We start from the raw sequence: 23,110 nt of genomic DNA, 5'->3' as shown, positions 1-23,110 counted from the left end.
ATCAGCGTGAAGGCTAGTGATTAAGATTATAAATAAGCTTGTCAGGAAGGTCTCCTTCAAATGTAGTTGATGTCCGCAGCTAAAGTAAAAAAATCTATAAACTGGTAAATATAAGCTCTTTTAGAGTTGGTGGTTGAGTTTTGACCATCTTTTAAACACTCTCCATGCCTTGCATATTAAAAGAGCTCAAGACATTGTTTTAAAGAATGATACACATTTTAAAGACACACAATAAGGAACTAACATAGGAATAAAGTACATCTATACTTCAAACATATTTTTAAAAAATGTGGAATAATTTCGTCCATTTACAGAATTTGCTGAGTTGGATGGAATATTACTGTTAGGTAGGAATTAGATTACAGATAGTATCTAAATAGAAGAAAAAGCTACTTTAGTGGTCACAGGGAAAGGACACTCAGCAATAAAATTCCATAGACAGACCTCAGAAACAGAAGTGAAATGCACCTCTGCAGATGTATTAACATATGTTAACTGCTTTAAACTTGTAGTCATTTTTAGAATTAAATTGGAATAAAAACTAGGATCATATGTTATAATTCATAAATTCAAAAATTCCAAGAAAACTTTGCAGATGGAAATAATGGTTCACAATTAAAATAGTCATCATTTTCTTCGACATCAATCTTTTCTTAGGACAAAAACTCTCTCTCTCCATTAGTGAAAAGTACCACTTTAAATTATTCAAGTTTTCTTGAAAGTTCTCATTCGTTGTTGGCTACATTTGACCCATTTCTCAAGCTAAAATGCAAACATTCAACTAGCACAGTATGCATAGCATACAGAGAAATCTACTCAGCACTTGAAAACTGTACCATAAATACTTTTGTTCCAGGTTAAGCAGCAAACATTGAACTATGTGACAAATATTTGCTCTCACTAAAAAAAAAAAAAATTATAATTATAATCAGCAATGCTATTCCCATATCACAAGATATATCACAGGATGGCACCTAACTCTAATCTTGACACATGCCTGGACTTTTCAATGACCATGAAGTTATACTATACTCATAATCTTAGCCTCAAGGAAAGAATAAAGTAGCTGACAAAATGTTAATCTCTATCATGATATATCTCAGAGCCATGAGAAAGTCAACCACTAAAACAACAAAAATATTTAGCCTCATGGTGCCAGATTTATCAAAGTAGTTTCCCCCCTCCCTCTGCCTCATTAAACCTCACAAAAGGTTTTATGAAAACTTGCTAATCTATTAGATATTAATAGTATAATGACCTGTTGCCAACTTTGCAGATTAAGAGGTCATAAACTCGAGAACATGAGCAGCCTCTAGAAACTGAGAAACCAGCAAAGAAACAGAGATTTCAGTCTTACAACTGCATGGAACTGAATTCTGCCAACAACATGAATGAGTCTGGGAGTAGATTCTGCCCAGAACAGTCATACAGGAGCCTAGACTGTCACCTGGATTTTGGCCTTGTGAGATTTAGAGTAGAGAAACCAGTTAGGCCCACACACTTCTCACTCACAGTACAGTGAGATAATAAATTTGCAACGCATTAAGCCACTAAGCTCGTGGTAATCTGTTATGGTAGCAACAGGAATCTAGTAGCTCCCCATTTGGGGATGACTAGACTGAAATAGAGAGATTGATTAGTCTGTCCACATTCACCCAGGTACCAAATAGCTGAGCTACAATTTAAATCCAAGTGCCCAGGACCTCATAATATACAGTTTGATCAGCATACTCTTACAAAGTTAGCTATTATTGTTATCATTATTACAGAGCAGCTAACACCATGTCTCAAGTATGTAAATATTTAAGAAATGTTTCCTGAATCAATCAATCAATAAGCAAATCTGTTGTGTAGTGGAGAGGTGGGAATCTTAATTCATTTGTGAGAAACCATAGCTTTGTAGGTTCTCAGGGCTTGTGGAGAAATAAAATTTTAATAGAAGCCTATAAGGCTGTATGGGCACAAAATACAAACTACATAAGAATAAACAAAACATGAATTATATTTCTTTCCAAATATGTATTTACAGAAGAATGAGAAAAATAATCATGAAATGCCAGCTGTACAGAATCAGACTGGGTTTTGCCTCCACATTTCATTCCTCAAGACTGGAATCACTTCTTTGGAGTGATGAGCTTATAAAGGCAACAGAATTTCATTTTCCTGTGCAAAAGGAGGGGTTATGTTTCTTACAAATCTCTTACAACCTCATGACCATGATATGGTTCTCAAAGGACTCACACAAATTTCTCAAGGGGCATGCTGATAAAGTGACTAATAAAAATTAATAAATTACTGCCTATTCTTAGAGGTTATTAGTGAAACTACAAATCTTATCATTCTGATTAGATTCTGCAAAATGCAGAGGTACGTTTATTGACAAATTAGTCAACATTTATACTGATCTCCTGTTCCCAGAGAGAACCTGTATGTTCAAGTAAAAGCAAAGGCCTGCAGGAAGAATAAAGAATTAGGTGATATTTTACACTTCAGTCCTATAACCAAAACAAACTCCTGATAATGCCTAAATAGTATCTCAGCATATTTATTTTGTGAGTATTTATTGGGTACTGAATGTTTGTCAGTGGGGACTGATGGTATACATAAACATATAAAATAGTCTAAATTATAAAGCTGGAACCTCATATCTACACTAAAGGTTAGACACAAGCATTTAGCAGCTGAAGAACTTATTTCTATGAGAATTTATGTACCGAGGAGACTGGAAAAAACAAACAGCACATAGGACAGAGAGCCTCGCACAATGTAAAATGCTAATGTGAAACAATATTGGCAGTATCTCAGCTAATAAAACTTGGCTTTCTCCATAAATCTAGCACTATATTAAATTGGCCAAGTACAGTAAGTATATAGTTACAGATGAAATCATACTAACACCAGTTGGTTTTTTTCTAGGCACTACTGGTTAAATGCTCAGCTATAAGTGGCCTGTAAGTGGATTTGGTGTCATATGAGTTAAACCAAGCCCAGAGTTACTTAAGCCTATTTGTATGTTCTCTTATCCCTCCTTTCTCCCTTAAGGGCCTCAAATTATTTATGGACTCATTGTAAAAGGTTGATTATTTCCATGGGTTCAGTAAAGCAGGTGTTCAAAACAGGGCTTGACAGAGTTAGGGCAGAGCTGTAGGTGGCTAGCAAGCTAATCATCTGGCAATCCCTTCAATTGATATTCTTTAACCAAATTTTTACTATTTTTTATGTAGATTGATTTTCTATTAATACAAGTTGTATACTTTTTAAACAACTCACTTGTTGACTATGTCTTCTCTTCTTCCAACATAAAAGCATTACTAAACAAAAAAAGAACTTACTGAGGATTTCACCCAGTTCACAATTAATTCCATAATATTCCCAATAAGCCTCTTCTTGGCCTTGGAGCTGCTGGGTATCCTGCTTTTCCTCTTCAAGCCTATAATCTTTCTACAAACTATGTTAGAAAATAGTTACTCAAAATAAAGTTACAATATAACAGCAATTACAGGTAGATACTCAAGAGAAATGAAAGCATATATCCACACAAAAACTTAAATGTTCATAACATAAATGTTCATAACAGCAAAAAAAGGGAAATAACCCAAATTTCCATCAACATATAAATGGATAAGTAAAATATGGTATATTCATACAATAGAATATTAACCAGCCATAGATATGCAGTACTGATACATGTGACACCACAGATGAAGCTTGAAACATTATGCTAGATCAAAGAAGTCAGTCACAAAGTACCACATATTGTGATTCCATTTATGAAATGTCCATAGAAGCAAATGTTTATAGAGAGACAGTAGACTGGTCTTTGCCTAAGGATGTGGGTGGTGGGAGGACGGAGGAACGGGGAGTGACTGCTAATGGGCATAAGGCTTCTTTCTGGGGTCATAAAAATGTTCAAAAGTTAGATAATGGTGAGGTTGCACTTTGTGAATAGATCAAAAACCACTGAATTGTACACTTTAAGAAGGTCAATTTATGGTGGGTAATTTATATACCAATAAAGCTGTTCTAAAGAAATTCTGTTGACTTCAAAATCAAGCATGGGAAAAATTCAAGCATGGGAGAAGAAAGTCAGAGGAGAACTTTCAGATAAAGATGACAGATCATTTCAGTTAAAGATGAGTGTACCTACTTTTCCTCCTAATATCCCACTAAAATGACAATTTTTTTAAAAGAATAAGCCCTCAAGGATAAAGAGAATAGCCAAATACATGACAGTAGATGAACGATTTTAACAAATGTACATATGCATGCACACAATCATGTTTCAAGATGAGTTGTTCTTATATGGAATAATTTGCTCAGTCATGGCTTCTCTTTCCAAGCTTGCATAACCTCACCCACTAGTTAATACTATCTCACAGAGTCAAAGGCCATATAAGGAAAATAAAGATGCACATGTGTATCCAGCAAAGAAAAGATCATCTAGTTATCAGGACCTACAATCTCAGAGGTCATGGGTGGTTATAGATACAAATAAGGTTCTTCCTGTCACATGGATCTGGATGACAGCAGTTCAATTGGAATATTGTCAAAATGTATGAAGTCATCTGTGGAAACCTGGGTTTCCTGCCACCACATTTCCAATTTATTCCAGTGGAGGCTTTGTGCTGCTGATTGATTGATACCTTGAGCAAATATGTAGATGTCAAACCTTTAATTTTGCTCTGGGTTTAAGTCTTTACTTAGAAAAAAAGAATAGTGTATATGTTTGGCATTGCTTATAGAAAACCCAAAAGATACACACTGGAAATGGAAAGGTTAAATTTTGTAGTTTAATATAATGATTCTGTTTCTCGCAGAAACAGGTATTTGTGTAAGTTGAGTAATTTCAAAAGAAAAGAAGCTTCCCAGTAAAAAGAAATTACCCTGGGGAAGGAAATGTCATATGCTTGTTATGGAGTTCATACTATCCAAGAAACGACACTTCATAACTATGTATTTGGCCAACATTTATTCACACGGTACTTTAAAATTTGCAAGTCGAAACCACTCAGCTAATCTCAACACAATACAGATGGCATCAAGATAGTGTAGATAAAAGACAGGCTTGACTCCAAGATATCTAGTGAGTTCCTCATATAATGAAGAAAGAGAAAGCCCTAAGGCATAGGTACAAATTAGCTTATTAAATTAGATTTATTTACAATTAGTCACTGTGCTGATTAAAATGGCCCTATTAGAGTGGTTTTCTTAAGAAAAACAGTTACTGTCTAAATTATCAAATGCTCATAAGCATTTCATAAAATTCACAGGCACTTAACTCTCACATGTTGTTTGCACAGCTGCTATTATAAAATTCTGTCTCATTTAAAATCAAATATGGGTTGTGGGGGTAAAAAAAAAAAGGACAAGGGAGAATTTCCATTTAAAGAGACAGATCGATTATATGTGTTTCTCTAGTCTTTCCAAGGCTCCACTGAAATGACAGTAAAAGAATGCTTAAAAAGTATAAGCACCCAACGGCAAAAAAAAAAAAAAAAAAAAAAAAAAAAAAAAAAAAAAAAAAAAAAAAAAAAAAAAAGAACAGCAGAGAAAACAGAAGAGTATTAGATTTTAAAGACATTTGGAAGTGGATGCAAGTAACTGGAAACAGACTGTTTACAAGCCTGTCAGGCTCAGCGAGTCCTCCAACACCACCTGTATCCAGGCAGGCACGTGCTCAGACAGGAGTGCTAAGGCTTAGTCTCCGGGTAATATCAAAGGATTCTTGGATACCTAAGATAGTTAAGGACTAGCATGAGAAACACATTTGAAAATGTGAGATTAGTGAAAAGTCTACTAAGAAATAAGGAGCCATTATTTCCTTACTGATGGGAAGTAAGCATACTACTTCCCACCTCCTCTAAGCCCTGATCTTGAACTCAGTAGCTGAAGAGAAAAAGATGTTCACATACTGACATTTGGGCATCCCCAAATGACACAGCTAAATTTCTCATTTTTCTATCTAATCCTTCCAAAGTGAAGTATGCCAAGAGACAAGCTCCTGATCCCATTTACAAAATGTCATCCTCAAATTAAAACAGCTAAGAATCACTTTGTTTGAATAAAGACAAAAAGAAAACCTATAAACAGATAATAGAGAAAAGAAGAAAATTTAAACAAGTACAACGTAACAACAAACCACTGTTAGTATCCTCAGAAAAATAAGACAAGAATGCTCTAAAACAAGAGTATGGTGTTTTGCAAAAGGAATCAAAAGCAAGAATATTTTGGATATTAAAAATAGAAAAGCTAAAATTTAAAAAAATAGGTTTGGCAGGAAAATAAATGGGGAAATTTCACAGAAAACAGAAGTAAAAGACAGTGATAAGTCACTTAAAGAAACTATAATATAGGAAGGGTAATACAAGAAAATTTCCAAGACCAAAAGAAAATACTTTCCAATCTGATGGAACTCATGGAATGTTTAACATAATGGGTATAAAAAACGACTCCAGGAAATAGTAGGTACAGGAAAAAACATTGGTGATGGAAAACTCAAGATGACATCTACAACCAATACAGGTGGGAGCAGAAAATAAAAAGGGCCCCAAAGAGGAATCACCACAGAAATAAAGAATGGATAAATTACTTACTTTTTTATTAAATTCAACAGTGGAGTTGTTGGAGCAATTTGGGGGAAAAAAAAGACCACATCAAGTTTATAGAAAATTATGTAAGTGGGCTGGGCATGGTGGTGCACACCTGTAATCCCAGCACTTTGGGAAGCTGAGGTGGGCAGATCATTTGAGGTCATGAGCTCAAGACCAGCCTGGTCAACATGCGGAAACCCTGTCTCTACTAAAAATATAAAAATTCGCTAGGTGTGTTGGTGCACACCTGTAATCTCAGACACCTAGGAGGCTGAGGCCACAGAACCATGGTTATAGGTGTGCAGGAGGTGGAGGTTGCAGTGAGCAGAGGTTGCAGTGAGCCGAGATCCCACACCACTGCACTCCAGCCTGAGTGACATAATGAGTGGGGAAAAAAGAAAAAATATATATATTTATATACGTAAGTAAAAAAAAAAAAGAAGTATTGTCAGAAAATATCTCACAAACCATATACCCTCTTACATAATTATTCAGTCACACATTAGTTATAAATTTAACTGAATTTGTGATATATCAATATTCAAAGAAATTGTTTGAAGTAGAAAGGCAGCAGAGTGAATTCCATCTATTTATAAGCAGAAGTGATGAGATATCTGAAAGTTAGCAATCAAGATTTAACACTATATTATCAAATGGAAGCAAATACCAAAACAACAGCTAAACCAGTTACAAGATTCTGAGAAAGAACTGAGGGCTGCCAAAGGGTATGGTAGGGATCTGCTGGTTTTCTTTTCTTTTCTTTTCTTTTCTTTTCTTTTCTTGTAGAGACAGGGTCTCGCTATGTTGTTCAGGCTGGTCTCAAACTAGTGGCCTCAAGCAATCCTCCTACCTTGGCATCCCAAAGTGCTGGAATGACAGTCATAAGCTACAACACCTGGCCAGGGTCTGCTGGTTTTCTTTTCTTTTTTGTAAGATGGAGTCTCACTTTGTTGCCCAGGCTGGAGTGCAGTGGTGAGATCTCAGCTCATTGCAATTTCTACCTCCCAGATTCAAACAACTCCCATGCTTCAGCCTTCCAAGTAGCTGGGATTACAGGCGTGCACCACCAGGCCTGGCAAATTTTGGTATTTTTAGTAGAGATGGGGTCTTGCCATGTCAGCCAGGCTGGTCTCAAACTCCTGGCATCAAGTGATCCACCCACCTCAGTCTCCCAGAGTGCTGGGATTACAGGCGTGAGCCACTGAATCCAGCCCATCATATGTTATCAACTTAGCCAACGATCAGAAAGTTCAAGCACAGTTTCAATTAATTTGGGCAAGGATTTTGAAATCTTCCTCTTCACTCCAAGTTGAATTCATTTCTTTTTTCCCTTTTCCTTCTCCTTTCTAATCATTAGGCAGGTAAGTACACTTATTCTTCCATAACTCTTTTGTAAATATTCGAAGAGAAAGGGAAGTTAGAATAGAGAAAGGGTAAAGAGACCAATTTGAAGCTTAAAAGCAGAAAAAATGAGGAGAATCACACTAAAATGACTTGTCTTTTTATAACCAAGAAAGCAATGAACAGGAGTGAAGGCTGAGGATGAGTTGGGACATAAGCATGGGGAAGGGAGATTACACTAAAAATATGAATGCCCATGTTCCATCCCCCTAATGATTTTATTGGCCTGCAATGCAACTTGATCTCTGAAAGTTTTCTGAGATTTCTAGAAAATTCTTTTTAACTTTTATTTTAGGTTCGGGGGTACATGTGAAGGTTTGTTACATAGGTAAACTCATGCCATGGTGTTTTTTTTGTACAGATTATTTAATCACCCAGATATTAAGCCCAGTACCCCACTGTTATATTTCCTGTTCCTCTCCCTCTACTCACCCTCCATCCTCAAGTAGACCCAGTGTCTGTTGTTTACTTCTTTGTGTTCATAAGTTCTTATCATTTAGCTCCCACTTATAAGTGAGAACATGCAGTATTTGGTTTTCTATGTTAGTTTGCTAAGGATAATAGCCTCTAGCTCCATCCATGTTCCCATGAAAGACATGATCTTATTCTTTTTTATGGCTGCATAATATCCATGGTGTATATGTATCATATTTTCTTTATCCAATCTGTCATTGATGGCATTTAGGTTGATTCCATGTCTTTGCTATTGTGAACAGTGAACAGTGCTGCAATGAAAATTCACAAGCATGTGTCTTTATGGTAAAATGATTTCTATTGCTCTGAGTATATACCCAGTAATGAGATTTGCTGGGTTGAATGGTAGTTCTGTCTTTAGGTCTTTGAGGAATTGCCATACTACTTTCCACAATAGTTGAACAAATTTACACTCCCACCAACAGTGTATAAGGATTCCCTTTTCTCTACAACCCCATCAACATCTGTTAATTTTTGACTTCTTAGTAATAGCCATTCTGACTGGTGTGAGATGATACCTCATTGTGGTTCTGATTTGTATTTCTCTAATGATCAGTGATGTTGAGCTTTTTTCATATGCTTGTTGGCTGCATGTATGTCTTCTTTTGAGAAGTGTCTGTTCATGTCCTTTGCCCACTTTTTAACGGGGTTGTTTTTCTTTTGTTAATATGTTTAGGTTCCTTATAGATGCTGGATATTAAACCTTTGTCAGATGCATAGTTTGCAAATATTTTCTCCTATTCTATAGGTTGTCTGTTTACTCTGTTGATAGTTTCTTTTACTGTGCAGAAGCTCTTGAGTTTAATTAGATCCCAGTTGTCAATTTTTGCTTTTGTTGCAACTGTTTTTGGTGTCTTTGTCATGAAACCTTTGCCCTTTCCTACATCCGGATGGTATTGCCTAGGTTGTCTTCCAGGGTTTTTACAGTTTTGGGTTTTACATTTAAGTCTGTAATCCATCTTGAGCTGAATTTTGTATACGATGTAAAGAAGGGGTCCAGCTTCAGTCTTCTGAATATGGGTAGCCAGTTATCCCAGCATCATTTACGGAATAGGGAGTCTCTTCCCCATTGTTTTTGTCAGCTTTGTTGAAGATCATATGGTCGTAGCTGTGCAGCCTTATTTCTGGGCTATTCTGTTCCATTGGTCTATGTGCTTTCCAAAGCAATTCTTATAGGCTGTCACAGTTGAGAAGCACTGGCTTAGCACTTACTAAATACTTAGTATGTGCGTGGCATTATTCCAAGTTATTTAGTATCTTTCAATATCCACAACAACCTCAGGAAGTAGACACTACTGCTATTGAGAGGGAGAATTCCCTGCACCCCTCTGTGGGACTTGCAACAGGGGTGTGGCTTGCTTACTCAAATCCCTTGTGGGAGGAGGAGCATGCAAGTGCTGGGGCCAGAGCGAGCACTTTTGGGCTCCACCCCCAAGGTAGCGTCTAGGGGTGTGTTACAATTAACGGTCTTTTAGCAGTTGCCATCCATAGACGTCTAAGTGTTAACCAGCTCAGTGGAGAGTCAGTGTGACAGCCTTTTACACCCTGCCCTCTTGGGACCCCGGTCCTTGTCTGGCATCCAGGAAGAGTCAGGTCACATGGACTTGAAGGACGGTGAATGCGGATTTTTTATTAAGCAGTGGAAGTGGCTCTCAGCGGAAGGAGAGCTAGACAGGGATGGTGCAGGTAATGTTTCCCTGAAACTCTGCTGTCTCCAGCTGGGCTCCTCTCCAAAGTTAAGCCGCGTCTATCCACAGTCTCAAGACACTTAGTTGCTTCTTCTCCTCTCGACATTCAGCCACTTGTCCCTCTGCCAGCCGAGGTCTGGGGTTTATATGGGCACAGGATAGGGGGGCAGGACAGACCAGAAAGCAACATTCATGGACAAAAACGGGAATGCCTGTTCTAATTTAGGGCCATGGGTCCAGGCTTGAGGGTGGAGCCCTCACCAGGGACCCCGCTCTCCTGCCTCCTGCCCGTATCGTTATCTCCATTGAATCGGGAACCTAAGGGTGGTGATTTTAAAATGCCCACAAAGTTTGACACATTTCCCTTAAAAAGATGGAGCCTAATTTCCATCCCCTTGAATACAGACCAGATTAATGACTTGCCCCTAACAAACAGGGCAGAGTGATTCTATCTGACTTCTAGAGCTAAAAAGACAGCTTCCATCTCTCTTGAACTGCACGCTCTAGGAGAAGCCAGCTACCATGTTAAGATAACATTCAAGCAGCCAGCTGGAGAAGCCCACCGAAAAAGGCCTCACCATGACCCAGCATTAAATTGTCGTCCATGTGAGTAAGCCATCCTGGAAAAAGATCCTCGAACCCCAGTCAAGCTTTCACATACCTGTAGCTCCTGCCAACCTCTTCACCACAATTTCCCGAGACCTTGAACCAGACCTGCCCAGGAGAACCACACTTGAGTTCTTGACCCACAGAAACTGTGAGAGAAGATACATGCTTACTGATTTAAGCCACTAAATTTTGGAGTCATTGTTACACAGAAATACATTAACAGATACACTAGGGCATAAAAAGGTTAAGTAACTTGGCCCTACTAAGGCGGAGAGCAAATGGCAAACCGAGATTTGAAATCTATTGGATTTACATTTAAGTCTGTAATCCATCTTGAGCTGAATTTTGTATACGATGTAAAGGGGTCCAGCTTCAGTCTTCTGAATATGGGTAGCCAGTTATCCCAGCATCATTTATTGAATAGGGAGTCTCTTCCCCATTGCTTGTTTTTGTCAGCTTTGTTGAAGATCATATGGTCGTAGCTGTGCAGCCTTATTTCTGGGCTATTCTGTTCCATTGGTCTATGTGCTTTCCACATAGTCAGAACCTATGCTCTAAGGCACATGCTATACTTTCTTCAAAATGGAGATTACACTGCCAATATCATATTAGAGCTGGTGCTAAGATTAAAAGAGATTATATAAGTAAAATATCTGTTAGATATTAAACTAAGCAGTAAGTAGTCACCTAGTGGCACCTATTACTGTCATCATCACTCAAACAAGTATATTCTCAAAAAGGATCAATATTAAACACAAAAAACATATAAAACTTATTTGTACAAATAAAAAATACACACCTCAGTATCATTTTTTCCACAGCATGTTGTTTATTTTAAACTTTTTCCTTACTTCTAAACTCACTAGACATTAAGGATTTCCAAGACAGAAACAAATCAATGCTATAATAATTTATATCCCAGAGACTATCTAATTAACATCCCACGGCAGGCATTTTTACTGTTTTTCACTCAAACATTTATCAAATTTCATAAATTTTAAAAAGCACAGTGTTATGCACCAAATTTTGTCCAAAATTCACAGATTGATACCCTAACTCCCAATGTGACCATAGTGGAAGACAGAGCCTTTAAGAACGTAATGAAGGTTAAATGAGGCCACAAGGGTTGGCTCCTGATCAAATAGGGCTGGCGTCCTTATAAGATGAGAAAGAGATATCAGGAGTACTTCAGCACAGACAAAAGGCTATGTGAGGGCACAGCAACAAAGTGACGACATCTGCAAGGAAAGAAAAGAACCCTCACCAGAAACTACTGCCAGCACCTTGATCTTGGACTTCCAGCCACCAGAACTGTGAGAAAATAAGTTTCTGTTGTTTTAGCCATCCAGTCTGTATTATTCTGTTATGGTGGCCCTAGCTGATTAATACATGAAGAATAAAATAAAAAGGCTGGGCTTTGGAGTCAGGCAGATCCCAACTCTGCACAATCTACCTGCTTGTTCTTTGGCAAGTAACTTGCCCTCACTGAGCTGAGCTTCACTTTATCTATGAAATATTTGTAGGAATAGCTGTAATGGAGATAAAAACACAAACACAAGGAAAGCACCTAGGCAAAATCTTGACCCAAAACAGGCACTTAAATTGTGATTAAAGAAATATATAAAATTAGCTCGTTATCCATTTATATCTACAATATTGTCCAAACATAATTGATGCTCAGAATTATAAACATTGACGAGTCTACAAAGATGACTATGAAACGCACACCTTCAGTGCTAATCCCTCTCATAAGCACTGACCTTCATTTTACTCATCCATTTAAAATGAACTCCTCGTCATGGCCCCCAAATAATCTTCCTTTTTTAACTTCCATTATGTTTATTAAAGGATCAATTGTTAAGATGTCACATCAGGATCTTTCCCCTTTCTTCCAAAACACACACACACACACACACACAACACACACACACACACACACACACACACACGATCTCTGAGACAGATATTTAATAAAGTCTCCACCACAAAATCATCAGATCCTACTGTGAAATTAAATTAAGTAATTCAAACTAAAAGCTGTTGGAACTTTAAATTATTTGAGCCTTAAGGGAAATGAGAATATGTGGCCTGAGTCACGTAGCATGCAGTTGCAACTTGTGCTTCTCTGATTATAGATTAACTTTCCTCTGTATTCCCGTACTGCAGATGATTAGGAAAGACCCAAAGGTACCAGAGATAAGACTCCCCTCAACACCATTACCTCTCCTTAGGGAATGTTAAAGCAGTCTTCCTTGGGCTGTAACAAGCTATAACCAATCAAACTGCTATAATGTATGTGCTATGAGCTATGCAAGGTTAGAGATAACCAGGTCCACACATGTCTGTGTATTTCCACAATGCCAGGCTTTTATTAATGTTATTCCAATCACAAAAGCCAAGTTTATTTTATAGAGACAATAAAATATATATATAACACAGTAACCCTTCTTACCTATTTTCTATCTGAATTATGAAAGAGTAAGTTTATTTTATAGAGGTTATATTGTCTGATGCCTAATGCATACATTATTCCCTCTACTTGGCAGTTTACATAACTAGTAGCTGCTCAATTATAGTCATGCCCTGCATAACGATGTTTTGGTCACTGAGGGACTGCATATATGACTACGGTCCTATAAGATTATAATGGAGCTGAAAATTTCCTATTGCCCAGTGATGTCATAGCCATCATAATGTCCTACTGCAACATATTACTTATGTGTTTGTGGTGATGCTGGTGTAAACAAACCTACTGGCTTCCAGTCCTATAAAGGTATAGCATACACAATTATATTGGGTACATAATACTTGATAACAATAATAAATGACCATGTTACTGGTTTATGTAGTTACTATAAAGCAGGTATAATGTCATTTCATTCAAGGTCATTTTGTTCTAAGCTGATGAGAAAAAAAAAATAGATTCCTAGCCAGAGCCACAGTCTATGTGGAGTTTGTGCCTTCTCCCCAGATCTGCATGAGTTTTCTCTGGGTGCTCCGGTTTCCTCCCACACCCCAAAGATGGGCATGATCGGTTCATCAGCATGTCTAAATGGTCCCAGTTTGAATGAGTGTGGGTAGGGGGGTGAGTACACCCTGTGGTGCAACAGTGTCCTGTTCAGGGTCGATTCCCACCTTGCGCCTGAGCTGCTGAGGTAGGTTCCAGCCACTCACGACCCTGAATTGGAAAAGGCAGGTTAGAAAATGAATGAATGAATAAATGAATGAATATAAATGATTGTAAAATAAAAATTCATAGACAATAATCCTACAAATGCATGACAATAAACAATGCAGTAGGAACGCACTCAGTGAGCCTGCCATATTTGTCACTGATTTTGAACTATGTGGTGGGAAGAGGTGCTGCTGATAATTCACAAATACCTATTCCTTGATTTAACCCATCAGCGCTATGACAGCCATCACTCACTAATTTACCAACAACTAGGGAAATCATTCTTATTTTTTACAAAATACTTCTTAAATGTATGTGTACCGCACATTTATTTCAACATTTAATATCAGAAGTGTTCTGAGTCTTCAATTAGAAGTTTGGTGATGTTTTTGTAACCAGAAACACGCCATCAGAACTTAACTTTTGTTTCTATCAATCTGCCTGTGGTAAAATTTCTTTCCCAATATATCATTTTGCTTAAAGTTGCAGTTTCCAAGAAATTATCAACAACATTAAGTGAAAACTTACTATACTATACATTTTATTGTTATTTTAGAGTGTACTCATTCTATTTATATATATATATTTTAAAAAGTGCATTTTAGAGTGTACTCATTCTATTTATATGTATGAACTTTATATAAAGTTAACTGTAACACAGACTCAGATACACATATACATATACATACATATATACATGTGTATGTTAACTATAACAGACTCAGATACACATATACGTATACATAGATATATACACACGTGTATCTTAACTATAACAGACTCAGATATACATACACATATACAGATACACATACATGCATACGTTAACTGTGACACAGATTCAGATACACATATGCATATACATACATATATATACACATGTGTATGTTAACTGTAACACAGACTCAGGCAGGTGCTACAGGAGGTATTCCGTAAGAAGGCATTGCTATGGTAGGAGATGGCAGTTCCACGAGTGTTACTGCTCCTGAAGACTTTCCATTGGAACAAGATATGGAGGTGGAAGGTAGTAATATTGATGATTCTGACTCCGCAGGCCTAGTCTCACATCTGTGCTTATGTCTTAGTTTAAACAAAAAAAAAAAAAAACAATTTTACAAAGTAAAAAAAGAAAAATGAAAGTTTTAAAAATAGAAAAATATTAAAAGTATATATATAAAGAAAAAATTTGTAGAGCTATGCAAGGTATTTGTATTTTAAGCTAAGTGTTATTTTAAAAGAATCAAAAGGTTTTTAAAAGTTAAAAAGTTATAAAGTAAAAAAGTTACAGCAAGCTAAAGGTCTATTACTGAAGAAAAAACAATTTTTTAAATAAATTTTAATTTAGCTTAAGTGTACAAGATTTATAAAGCCTACAGTGGTGCAGTAATGTCCTAGGCCTTCACATTCACTCACCACTCACTCACTGACTCACCCAGAGCAACTTCCAATCCTGCAAGCTCCATTCATGGTAAATGCCCTGTACAGGCGTACCATTTAAAAAATCTTTTATACTGTATTTTTACTGTACCTTTTCTGTTTTCTTTTTTATTTCTTTTGAGACAGGGTTTCACTCTGTCACTCAGGCTGGAGTGCAGTGGCATGATTATGGCTCACTGCAGCCTCGACTTTCTAGGCTCAAGTGATCTTCCCACCTCAGCCTCCTGAGTAGCTGGGACTACAGGTGCATGCCACCATGTCCTGCTAATTTTTTTTATTTTTTGTAGAGATGGGGTTTTGCCATGTCACCCAGGCTGGTCTCAAACTCCCAGGCTCAAGCAATCTGCCCATCTCAGCTTCCAAAAGTGCAGGGTTACAGGCATGAGCCACAGGCCAGGCCTACTGTACCTTTTCCATTTTTAGATATGTTTAGATACACAAGTGTTTTCCACTGCGTTACAACTGCCTACAGCACTCAGTACAGTAATATGCTGTATAGGTTTGTCGCCTAGAAGCAATAGGGTATGCCATATAGCCTAGGTGTATAGTAGGCTATACCATCTAGGCTTGTATAAGTATACTCTATGATGTTCACACAACAATGAAATCACCTAATAACGTATTTTTCAGAATGTATTTCTGTCATTGATGCTTAACTGTAAATTTTTTTTTTACTGAATGACTCAAATCTAACCAGAGATTTTAAGGGAATGGAAGAATAATACTAATATAGCAAAAATTTAACCTCTCTTCCCATCAAAATTTGTTACCTGTGCATAATCTCACATAACCTAAAGGCTGACTATACAATGAGTCTTGCTTTTAGAATGATACTGCTTGCTTTTATGATGCCTATCAACTTTTTGATGACTGAGGAACCATGTCATAAAGAATATGACAACTCACAAAGACCTAAATAACAAAAATAGTTCTATAAATAGTAATAAAAATAATAAAACAGTATATTCTCACATCAAATGAAAATGATTCTGGAAATGCGATAAAAGCCTTTGAAACATACAGGATTTTTGAGTAATAAGAATACTTAATAATATAGAATACTATAGAATAATATTAAGAATACTAAAGATATTTGACTGCCAAATATTTTGCATTACGCACAAAATATTTGTCAACTCCTATAGACATTATTTTAAAATAATTTCCAAACTTTATCTCAAAACTTTCCATCCCTATAGATAAAATATTCCTTGTAAAAAGGATTTAATGTCTCCAAATAGGAGGAATAGTCATCTTTATGAAGGAATGGTTATCTTCATACATATCGGGAAAAAGTTCATACAGTTTCCAATTAACAAGCCTCAAACATATGTCACTCACTGACATACAAAGCTAAAAAGCATTGTTGTCCAGAACAAACTTCTTCTAATTTGCTTTCATATTTTATCACTATTTTCAATAAAATACAATATTTAGTAATCCAATAATGTTACGCCTTTTCGAAAAATAAAATCTTTTTTTTTTTCAAAAATGAAGTAGTTGAGACCACAAAAAAATAATAGGTTTGAAAATAGGTAAAACTTCTGGGATTTTTCCTGTTGCATCATTATTAAGGACTGAATTGTGCTCCCTCCAAAATTCATATGTTGAAGCTCTAACCTCCATACCTCAGAATGTGATTGTATTGGGGGCCTTTAAAGTGGTAGTTAAGGTTAAATTAGATTATAATAGGGGTCCCTAATCCAATAGTAGTGTCCTTATAAGAAGAGGAAGAGACATCAGGAGAGTGCACACAGAGGAAAGGCCACGTGCGGACACAGTGAGAAGGCAGCCATCTGCACACCGGAGAGAGAGGCCTCAGGAGAAACCAACACTGCTGGCACCTTGATCTTGGATTTGCAGCCTCCAGGACTGTGAGAAATAAATTTCTCTCGTTTAGGCTTGTAACACCCAGTCTGTGGTATTTTGTTAGGGCAGATGTAGCAAATTAATACAATTTGGGGTTGAGGCCTCAAAGATAAAAATAAAGGTTGTGATGGGCCCTCCCATTCTAAGCCAAAATGCTAGACGGGCTATATAGAACTTGTGAAGGTGAGACCAAACCCAGGTCTGGAGGCCTTGGGCCATCAATTGGCCACAGAGATATTTAAGCAGGAAATTCATGTGAAAATTTGAAGTTAAAAATTAGACAGCGAGGATTTCTTTAAAGGGAGAGAGCTGTTAGAGATATATAATGCTTCCCCTAACTTTCCCAAGCCAAGTGAGGGGCATCAGATAATCACTTGGGTAGTTTGAAGAGTCTAAAACTCCTTAAAGAGTCTAACGCAGACAGTCTGGCTACGGGTGCCCTGGGCGGCAGCACAAGAAGGCAGGGCTCTGCCTTGTGACTGACCTCCATTTCAAGAACGTGGCAAAGATGTGTTTCCTGAGGACCGCCTGGGTACTCTGAAGAAAGAAATAAGACATGAGTAATCTTCCAAAAGGATTGCCTGGAGGTCACCACAGGAGGCCAGGGGCTGCAGAGAAGTGAGAAGAGGCCAGGGCAGGAGGCATTGCTGATATGAGGGCCTGGGGGAGAGCTACAGACAGGTCTCCCTCCCTAGGGGATGGCAAGTAGAGATAGTTAGTGTCCTCTTCTGATACAACCACACTACTTTTAGCTAATATTTCAAAATGGTCTTTCATGAGGTAAAATATTTCTGGTACTTTCTTACTTGTCCTATCTGGCCTTCTCACTTACCCTGTTCTTTAGCAAATTACATGTGAGTAGGTACATCACTGCTGTAAAGGAATGTGGCTTTAGGTAACATCCTTAATCTGGCAACTAATACTTTTGGAAATATATTTTCTCCTTTCTTCTCTAATTTGGGAAAAATAATAAAAGAAATGGCTTTCAAGGGTACACCATTTTTCTTACAGCACTTAGGAAGGAGAACTCAATAATGACTATGCCTATAATTATTACACTTAAAAAGCGAGTTCCTGGCCAGGTGCAGTGGTTCACACCTGTAATCCCAGCACTTGGGGAAGCCGAGATGGGTGGATCACCTGAGGTCAGGAGTTTGAGACCAGCCTGGCCAACATGGTGAAACCCCAACTCTATTAAATATACGAAAATTAGCCGGGCATGGTCGTGGGCACCTGTAATCCCAGCTATTCGGGAGGCTGAGGTAGGAGAACTGCTTGAACCTGGGAAGCAAAAGTTTCAGTAAGCCAAGATCGTGCCACTGCACCACAGCCTGAGTGACAAGAATGAAACTATGTCTCAAAAAAACAAAAAAAAAAGGGAATTCTTTCATATGAAACCACTTATTACTACAATCAAAAATCAATTTTTACTTCACAAAATGAACACAATTATTTTAGGACTCAATCTTGCTTATGAGAAAAAGCAAGTACACCAGTGAGTTTTCAGTTTCAAAGGTCACTAACCAAACACAATGTAATGAATATTTCCTTTATTTTTCTCTAATGTTTTCTAAATTATTCTTGATCTCACTCCTTTTATGGCAGTCATTAGTCAGAAAAGAACATGTCTTTGGCTCAAAAGCATCAGGGCTTTTCAATATTATGTTACTGAAGTAGTCACATGTTAATGGTATCAGAAATTTCATTTAATAATAGTATTTCATAATCAGTCTAGTATGATTTTACATAGGAGATGACGGCCTGGAGTAAAATAGCAAGGTGGTGGTTACAGAAAGACCACAAATATTTAAAAGCTTTTTAAATTTTAAATATTTAGTACATGAACTAAAAATAAAACTGGTGGTTTTTTCCGGCTTTTTGTTTTGTTTTTTGTTTTTTTTGTAGAGATGGGGGTCTTGCTTGGTTACCCACGGTGGTCTTCAACTCCTGGCTTCAAGCACTCTTTCTACCTCAGCCTCCCAAAGTGTTGGGATGATAGGTGTGAGCCACCGTGCCTGGCCTAATAAAGTTGTTTTCACTCCTAGAAAGATTTACTGTACTAACCCTGAAAGAGCTGAATGAATCGAGGCTGCAACGCCGACGTGATCAGACTGTCGGGCAGCTCCCTCAGAAAGAGCTTCAGCAGACTGGCTGCTGAGCAGACATCACCGTCCTTCCCGAGCTCCACGGGCACTCCACTCTCGAACTTCAGTCGAAGTTGTTCCACCACCTTCACGTTACCATTCACCCGAAAAAGACCTTCTTGGGTGAGTCCTGGAAGAGCAAAGTAGACCCAGAAAATAAATAGGTTTCTCACAGACATGAAATGTAAAGAATGATAACAACACAAAACACAAAGAGAGAAATTTCAGCATATGATTCTCACAACACTGTAATTATCAATCATTGCATGACTTTCACATTTTGTAAAACTTTCCTTAGAATAATAAATGTTCATATCCACTGCATATCAACTAAACAGATCATACAGGATTGGTATAAAACCCAGCCTTTAAAAATAAGGCTATGCCATATATAAACATAGAGCAAAACAGAGTATACAAAGAAATTTTTCATTTATGTAATCTTCTAGAGCACATAACAAAAACTTACTCAGGGCTCTAACAGCAGCTTAACACTTCATGAACAACTACTTTTTAAATGACATGTATTTAAGAAACTTTTAAACTCTATGTGATTACCTGTGTAATAGTTTAAGAAATAAGTGATGGTTTTTCAGTAATCACTAAATTCAAAATGTAAGACTCTAGGAAACTATAGAGTGGTGTAAGACAAGATCCTTGACTTCAGTCAGTTGACCGGGGATATCAGTGTCAGCTGAGGTCATCAGAGAAGGCCTCCTGGAGGAGGTAAACTTAACCTTTGGCTAAAGCAACACAGAGGGGCTGGAGCAGTTGAGCTATGAAACCAATGAAGCTTGAGCTTCAGGGCCCCTCATTTTCTTGGGCCCTTTACAAGCTCTGTCCCTAATCCTGTATTCTTAGTATCACGTTCTTTTTCTTAAAGAAGTCTCAAAAAGTTTAGGCATCTGGACCCACAAAACCTTGATCTACCCCTGACAAAGATAAACAAAAATACAAATTGAGAAGTAGAGACAGGACAGCATAAAGAAAGGTAGGCAGAGGACAATGTGGGGTGCCTAGGTCAAAGAATGATGGGATAATAAAATGGAAAAACAGGAAGGGGTCTGTGACAAGTTAAACAGTGAAGGCTTTATCACTGGAGTATTAAGTGAGGAAAAAGACAAAATATAATAAGGGTTTTAGGAAGATTTAGCTAGCTAAGAAGTAGGGTATGAAGAGGGCTTGCCTTATGGAAACTATCTTCTATTTTAAGGTAGTAAACTGATATTATGGTGGAAAAGAAGTGAAAAATAAAGAGTAAAGATGATTTGGTAACTTGGTTCAAAAGGGAGAGGGAAAGAGTTGAAAGGTAACCTTAAGGTTTTGAAAAATAGGAATACAGGGAAAGAAAAAACACTGTAAAAGATAAGGTTGGGGGTAGGGATAGGAGAGTAGCTGGTTTAGGGCAGAAGATAATGATTTCCAGCTCAGTGTGCTGCACACCATGTAAGCGAGTGTGTCAGGCAGTAGAAGACTTCGAAAGTGTAAGAAACAATCTTTCTAAGAAAGAGCAGGCCAGGATTTAACTTGACATTCTTGAGAGTCTAATGGTGAATGTTAGCAAAAACATAATGACATTGAAGCCTATCAGGATTTTTTAGAGGGGAGGTGATAATTTATATCAGCCTTTGCTTCTTACCCTTACCTGGTAATTGCATTGCTTTTTAAAGCAAAAGAGGAAGCTAATTTCATTTTATTTTATAATCTGATAAAATGCTTTATAAGCTCTTTAATTCAACAAACATGTAATAAGTGCCTGACATTATGTTAGGTCATAAAAAAATCAATCGTGAGAAAAAAATTCAACACTATCATTACCCTCATGGACTTTGAAGTCTGGTAAGACGTTTGGGTTCTTCCACGTATACATATTATTTGGCTGTAAAGAAAATCAATATCAAAAGTTGATATGAATTTTAGCTCCAATTCTGAAAAAAACTGTGACACTAGGGATGATATTAAAAGTATTTAACAATGACTATGACCAGGGCACCACCTAAATAGAAGAGATATCAATTGGTCTGTGTGGCAGACAGCTTCTAAAATAGTTCCCATGAAGCCCACTTCTCGTACCACACCCATTATAATCCCCTCTACTTGAGTGTGGGCCAGACCTAGTGACTTGCTTCTAACAACAGAATACAGCAAATGTGATGTCATGTCATATTTTGAGATTAAGTTATGAAAGACTGACAATCCATCATGCTTCTCTCTCTTTCTCTCTCTCTCCCCTTCTCTCTCCGTCTCTCTGATGTACTTTATTAGCTACTGGCCACGGGCAAAGATCTAAAGGTGGTATCTGGCCAACGACCAGTGAATAACTGAAAACCCTCAGGTCAACAGCTCACAAGTAACAGAATCCTGCCAACAACCACATGAATGAGCTTGGGAGGGAATTTTTCCCCTGTTGAGTCCTGATATGACTGAAGCCTTGGCTGACACCATGATCACAGCCTTGTAACTCTAAGACAGAGGACACAACTAAGATGTGTCTGGATTCCTGACCCACAGAAACTGTGAGATAATGATAAATACTATTGTTTTAATCTACTATGTTTTGGGGTAATCTGTTATGCAGCAAATGGATAACGAATATGATACGCCTTTCCCTTAAGTTGTGTGGAATATCAGGTTCTATTGGGAGACGCCAGCTTAATTGTTTAAAGCTTTCAAGGTCTGTTTCCTCTACTATACAAAAGTTTATCTTTAGCTTCAGAAACTTATCCAACAATCAAGCAGCTAGCATCCAACAGAAAGGCATTCCATCCCTGGTCAAAGCTGAAATCCTGAAAATTTAGAGTTTTGTTTCCTGTTCCTATATTTACCCAGCTGCTTAACCTAACCTTGCCTTCTGTTTTTGGCCTACCAAATGCCCCTTAGATCTGATTTCACATGATGTTTTTTTTTTTTTTGTCTTTTTAGCTTTGACCTTAGTCTTTCTTTTCCAACAAGGTTTTTATGAACCTTCCCCCAAATAAATATACTTCCAGCAATTTCAGAAAAAACTACCCAGCTCCAAGAACTGTCTGTGGTCCTCAAGCCTCCTGATCCCACTGGACCAAACTAGAAGACATGTAAGGTACAAGTAGAAGTGACTGAATTTAATGCTCCTTAATAATATTTTCCTGTCTCTGTCCCATTTATCTGAACAACTCTTCCCTCAGGAATATCTCCCACCCACAACTCTTTTATCACTAATTACCATAATTAGTGATGTTCAGCTAGGGGAAGTTTATAATCCTGGACATGAATATATCACATTCTGAGAAGAATAATCCATACAGTTTTTTAAGCCTCTTATGAGGCTAGAATACATCCAATACCCACAAGAGGCTTACCAGACCAAATAACCTTTAAATTTTCCCACCCTAAAATTTTAGAAAGTTATGACTATAACAAAAATATTCAGAAAAAGGGGATATTTGGATGACTTCGTGAAGCAGAGTTACTCTCACACATTTCAAAGCTTCTATTATATTTGATTTTAGGCTATGTGCTAATTACTACAAAACAGCAACTTAATAGTGGTTTAGAAATGAAAAAATTATATAAGTAATGTCTACATCACTGAAAGATACTTTTCTGTACAATTGAAATATTTCTTTCAAAATAGTATGACTATTAGAAACAGAATATGCCATTAGAAACAGAATATGCCAGAAGTCACAATTTGCCTAACAGCACACTTTGGCCAAGGAAGTAGTATGACAATAAGTAAGCACA

The 23,110-nt window shown here is 37.3% G+C and overlaps 1 protein-coding gene across 6 annotated transcripts in view; it reads right to left on the bottom strand.

Moving 5' to 3' along the window:
- The window catches only part of FAM13A (family with sequence similarity 13 member A), a 376,344-nt gene that overhangs the window by 263,263 nt on the left and 89,971 nt on the right, over nucleotides 1–23,110 (bottom strand). For 4 of the 6 annotated variants that reach the window (XM_050790419.1, XM_050790418.1, XM_050790421.1 and 1 more), the window contains one exon: nucleotides 19,308–19,517. In XM_050790419.1, the coding sequence (XP_050646376.1) occupies nucleotides 19,308–19,517 (210 nt within the window). Of the gene's footprint in view, nucleotides 1–19,307; nucleotides 19,518–21,205; nucleotides 21,267–23,110 lie in introns of those variants that run through there. The other 2 variants (XM_050790422.1, XM_050790427.1) reach the window with 2 other exon arrangements.

This window comes from Macaca thibetana, chromosome 5 (assembly GCF_024542745.1).
Source record: "Macaca thibetana thibetana isolate TM-01 chromosome 5, ASM2454274v1, whole genome shotgun sequence".
NCBI classification, from domain to species: domain Eukaryota; kingdom Metazoa; phylum Chordata; class Mammalia; order Primates; family Cercopithecidae; genus Macaca; species Macaca thibetana.
Note: the sequence above shows the minus strand (reverse complement) of the source record. Positions and strands in the feature narration are given on the sequence as shown.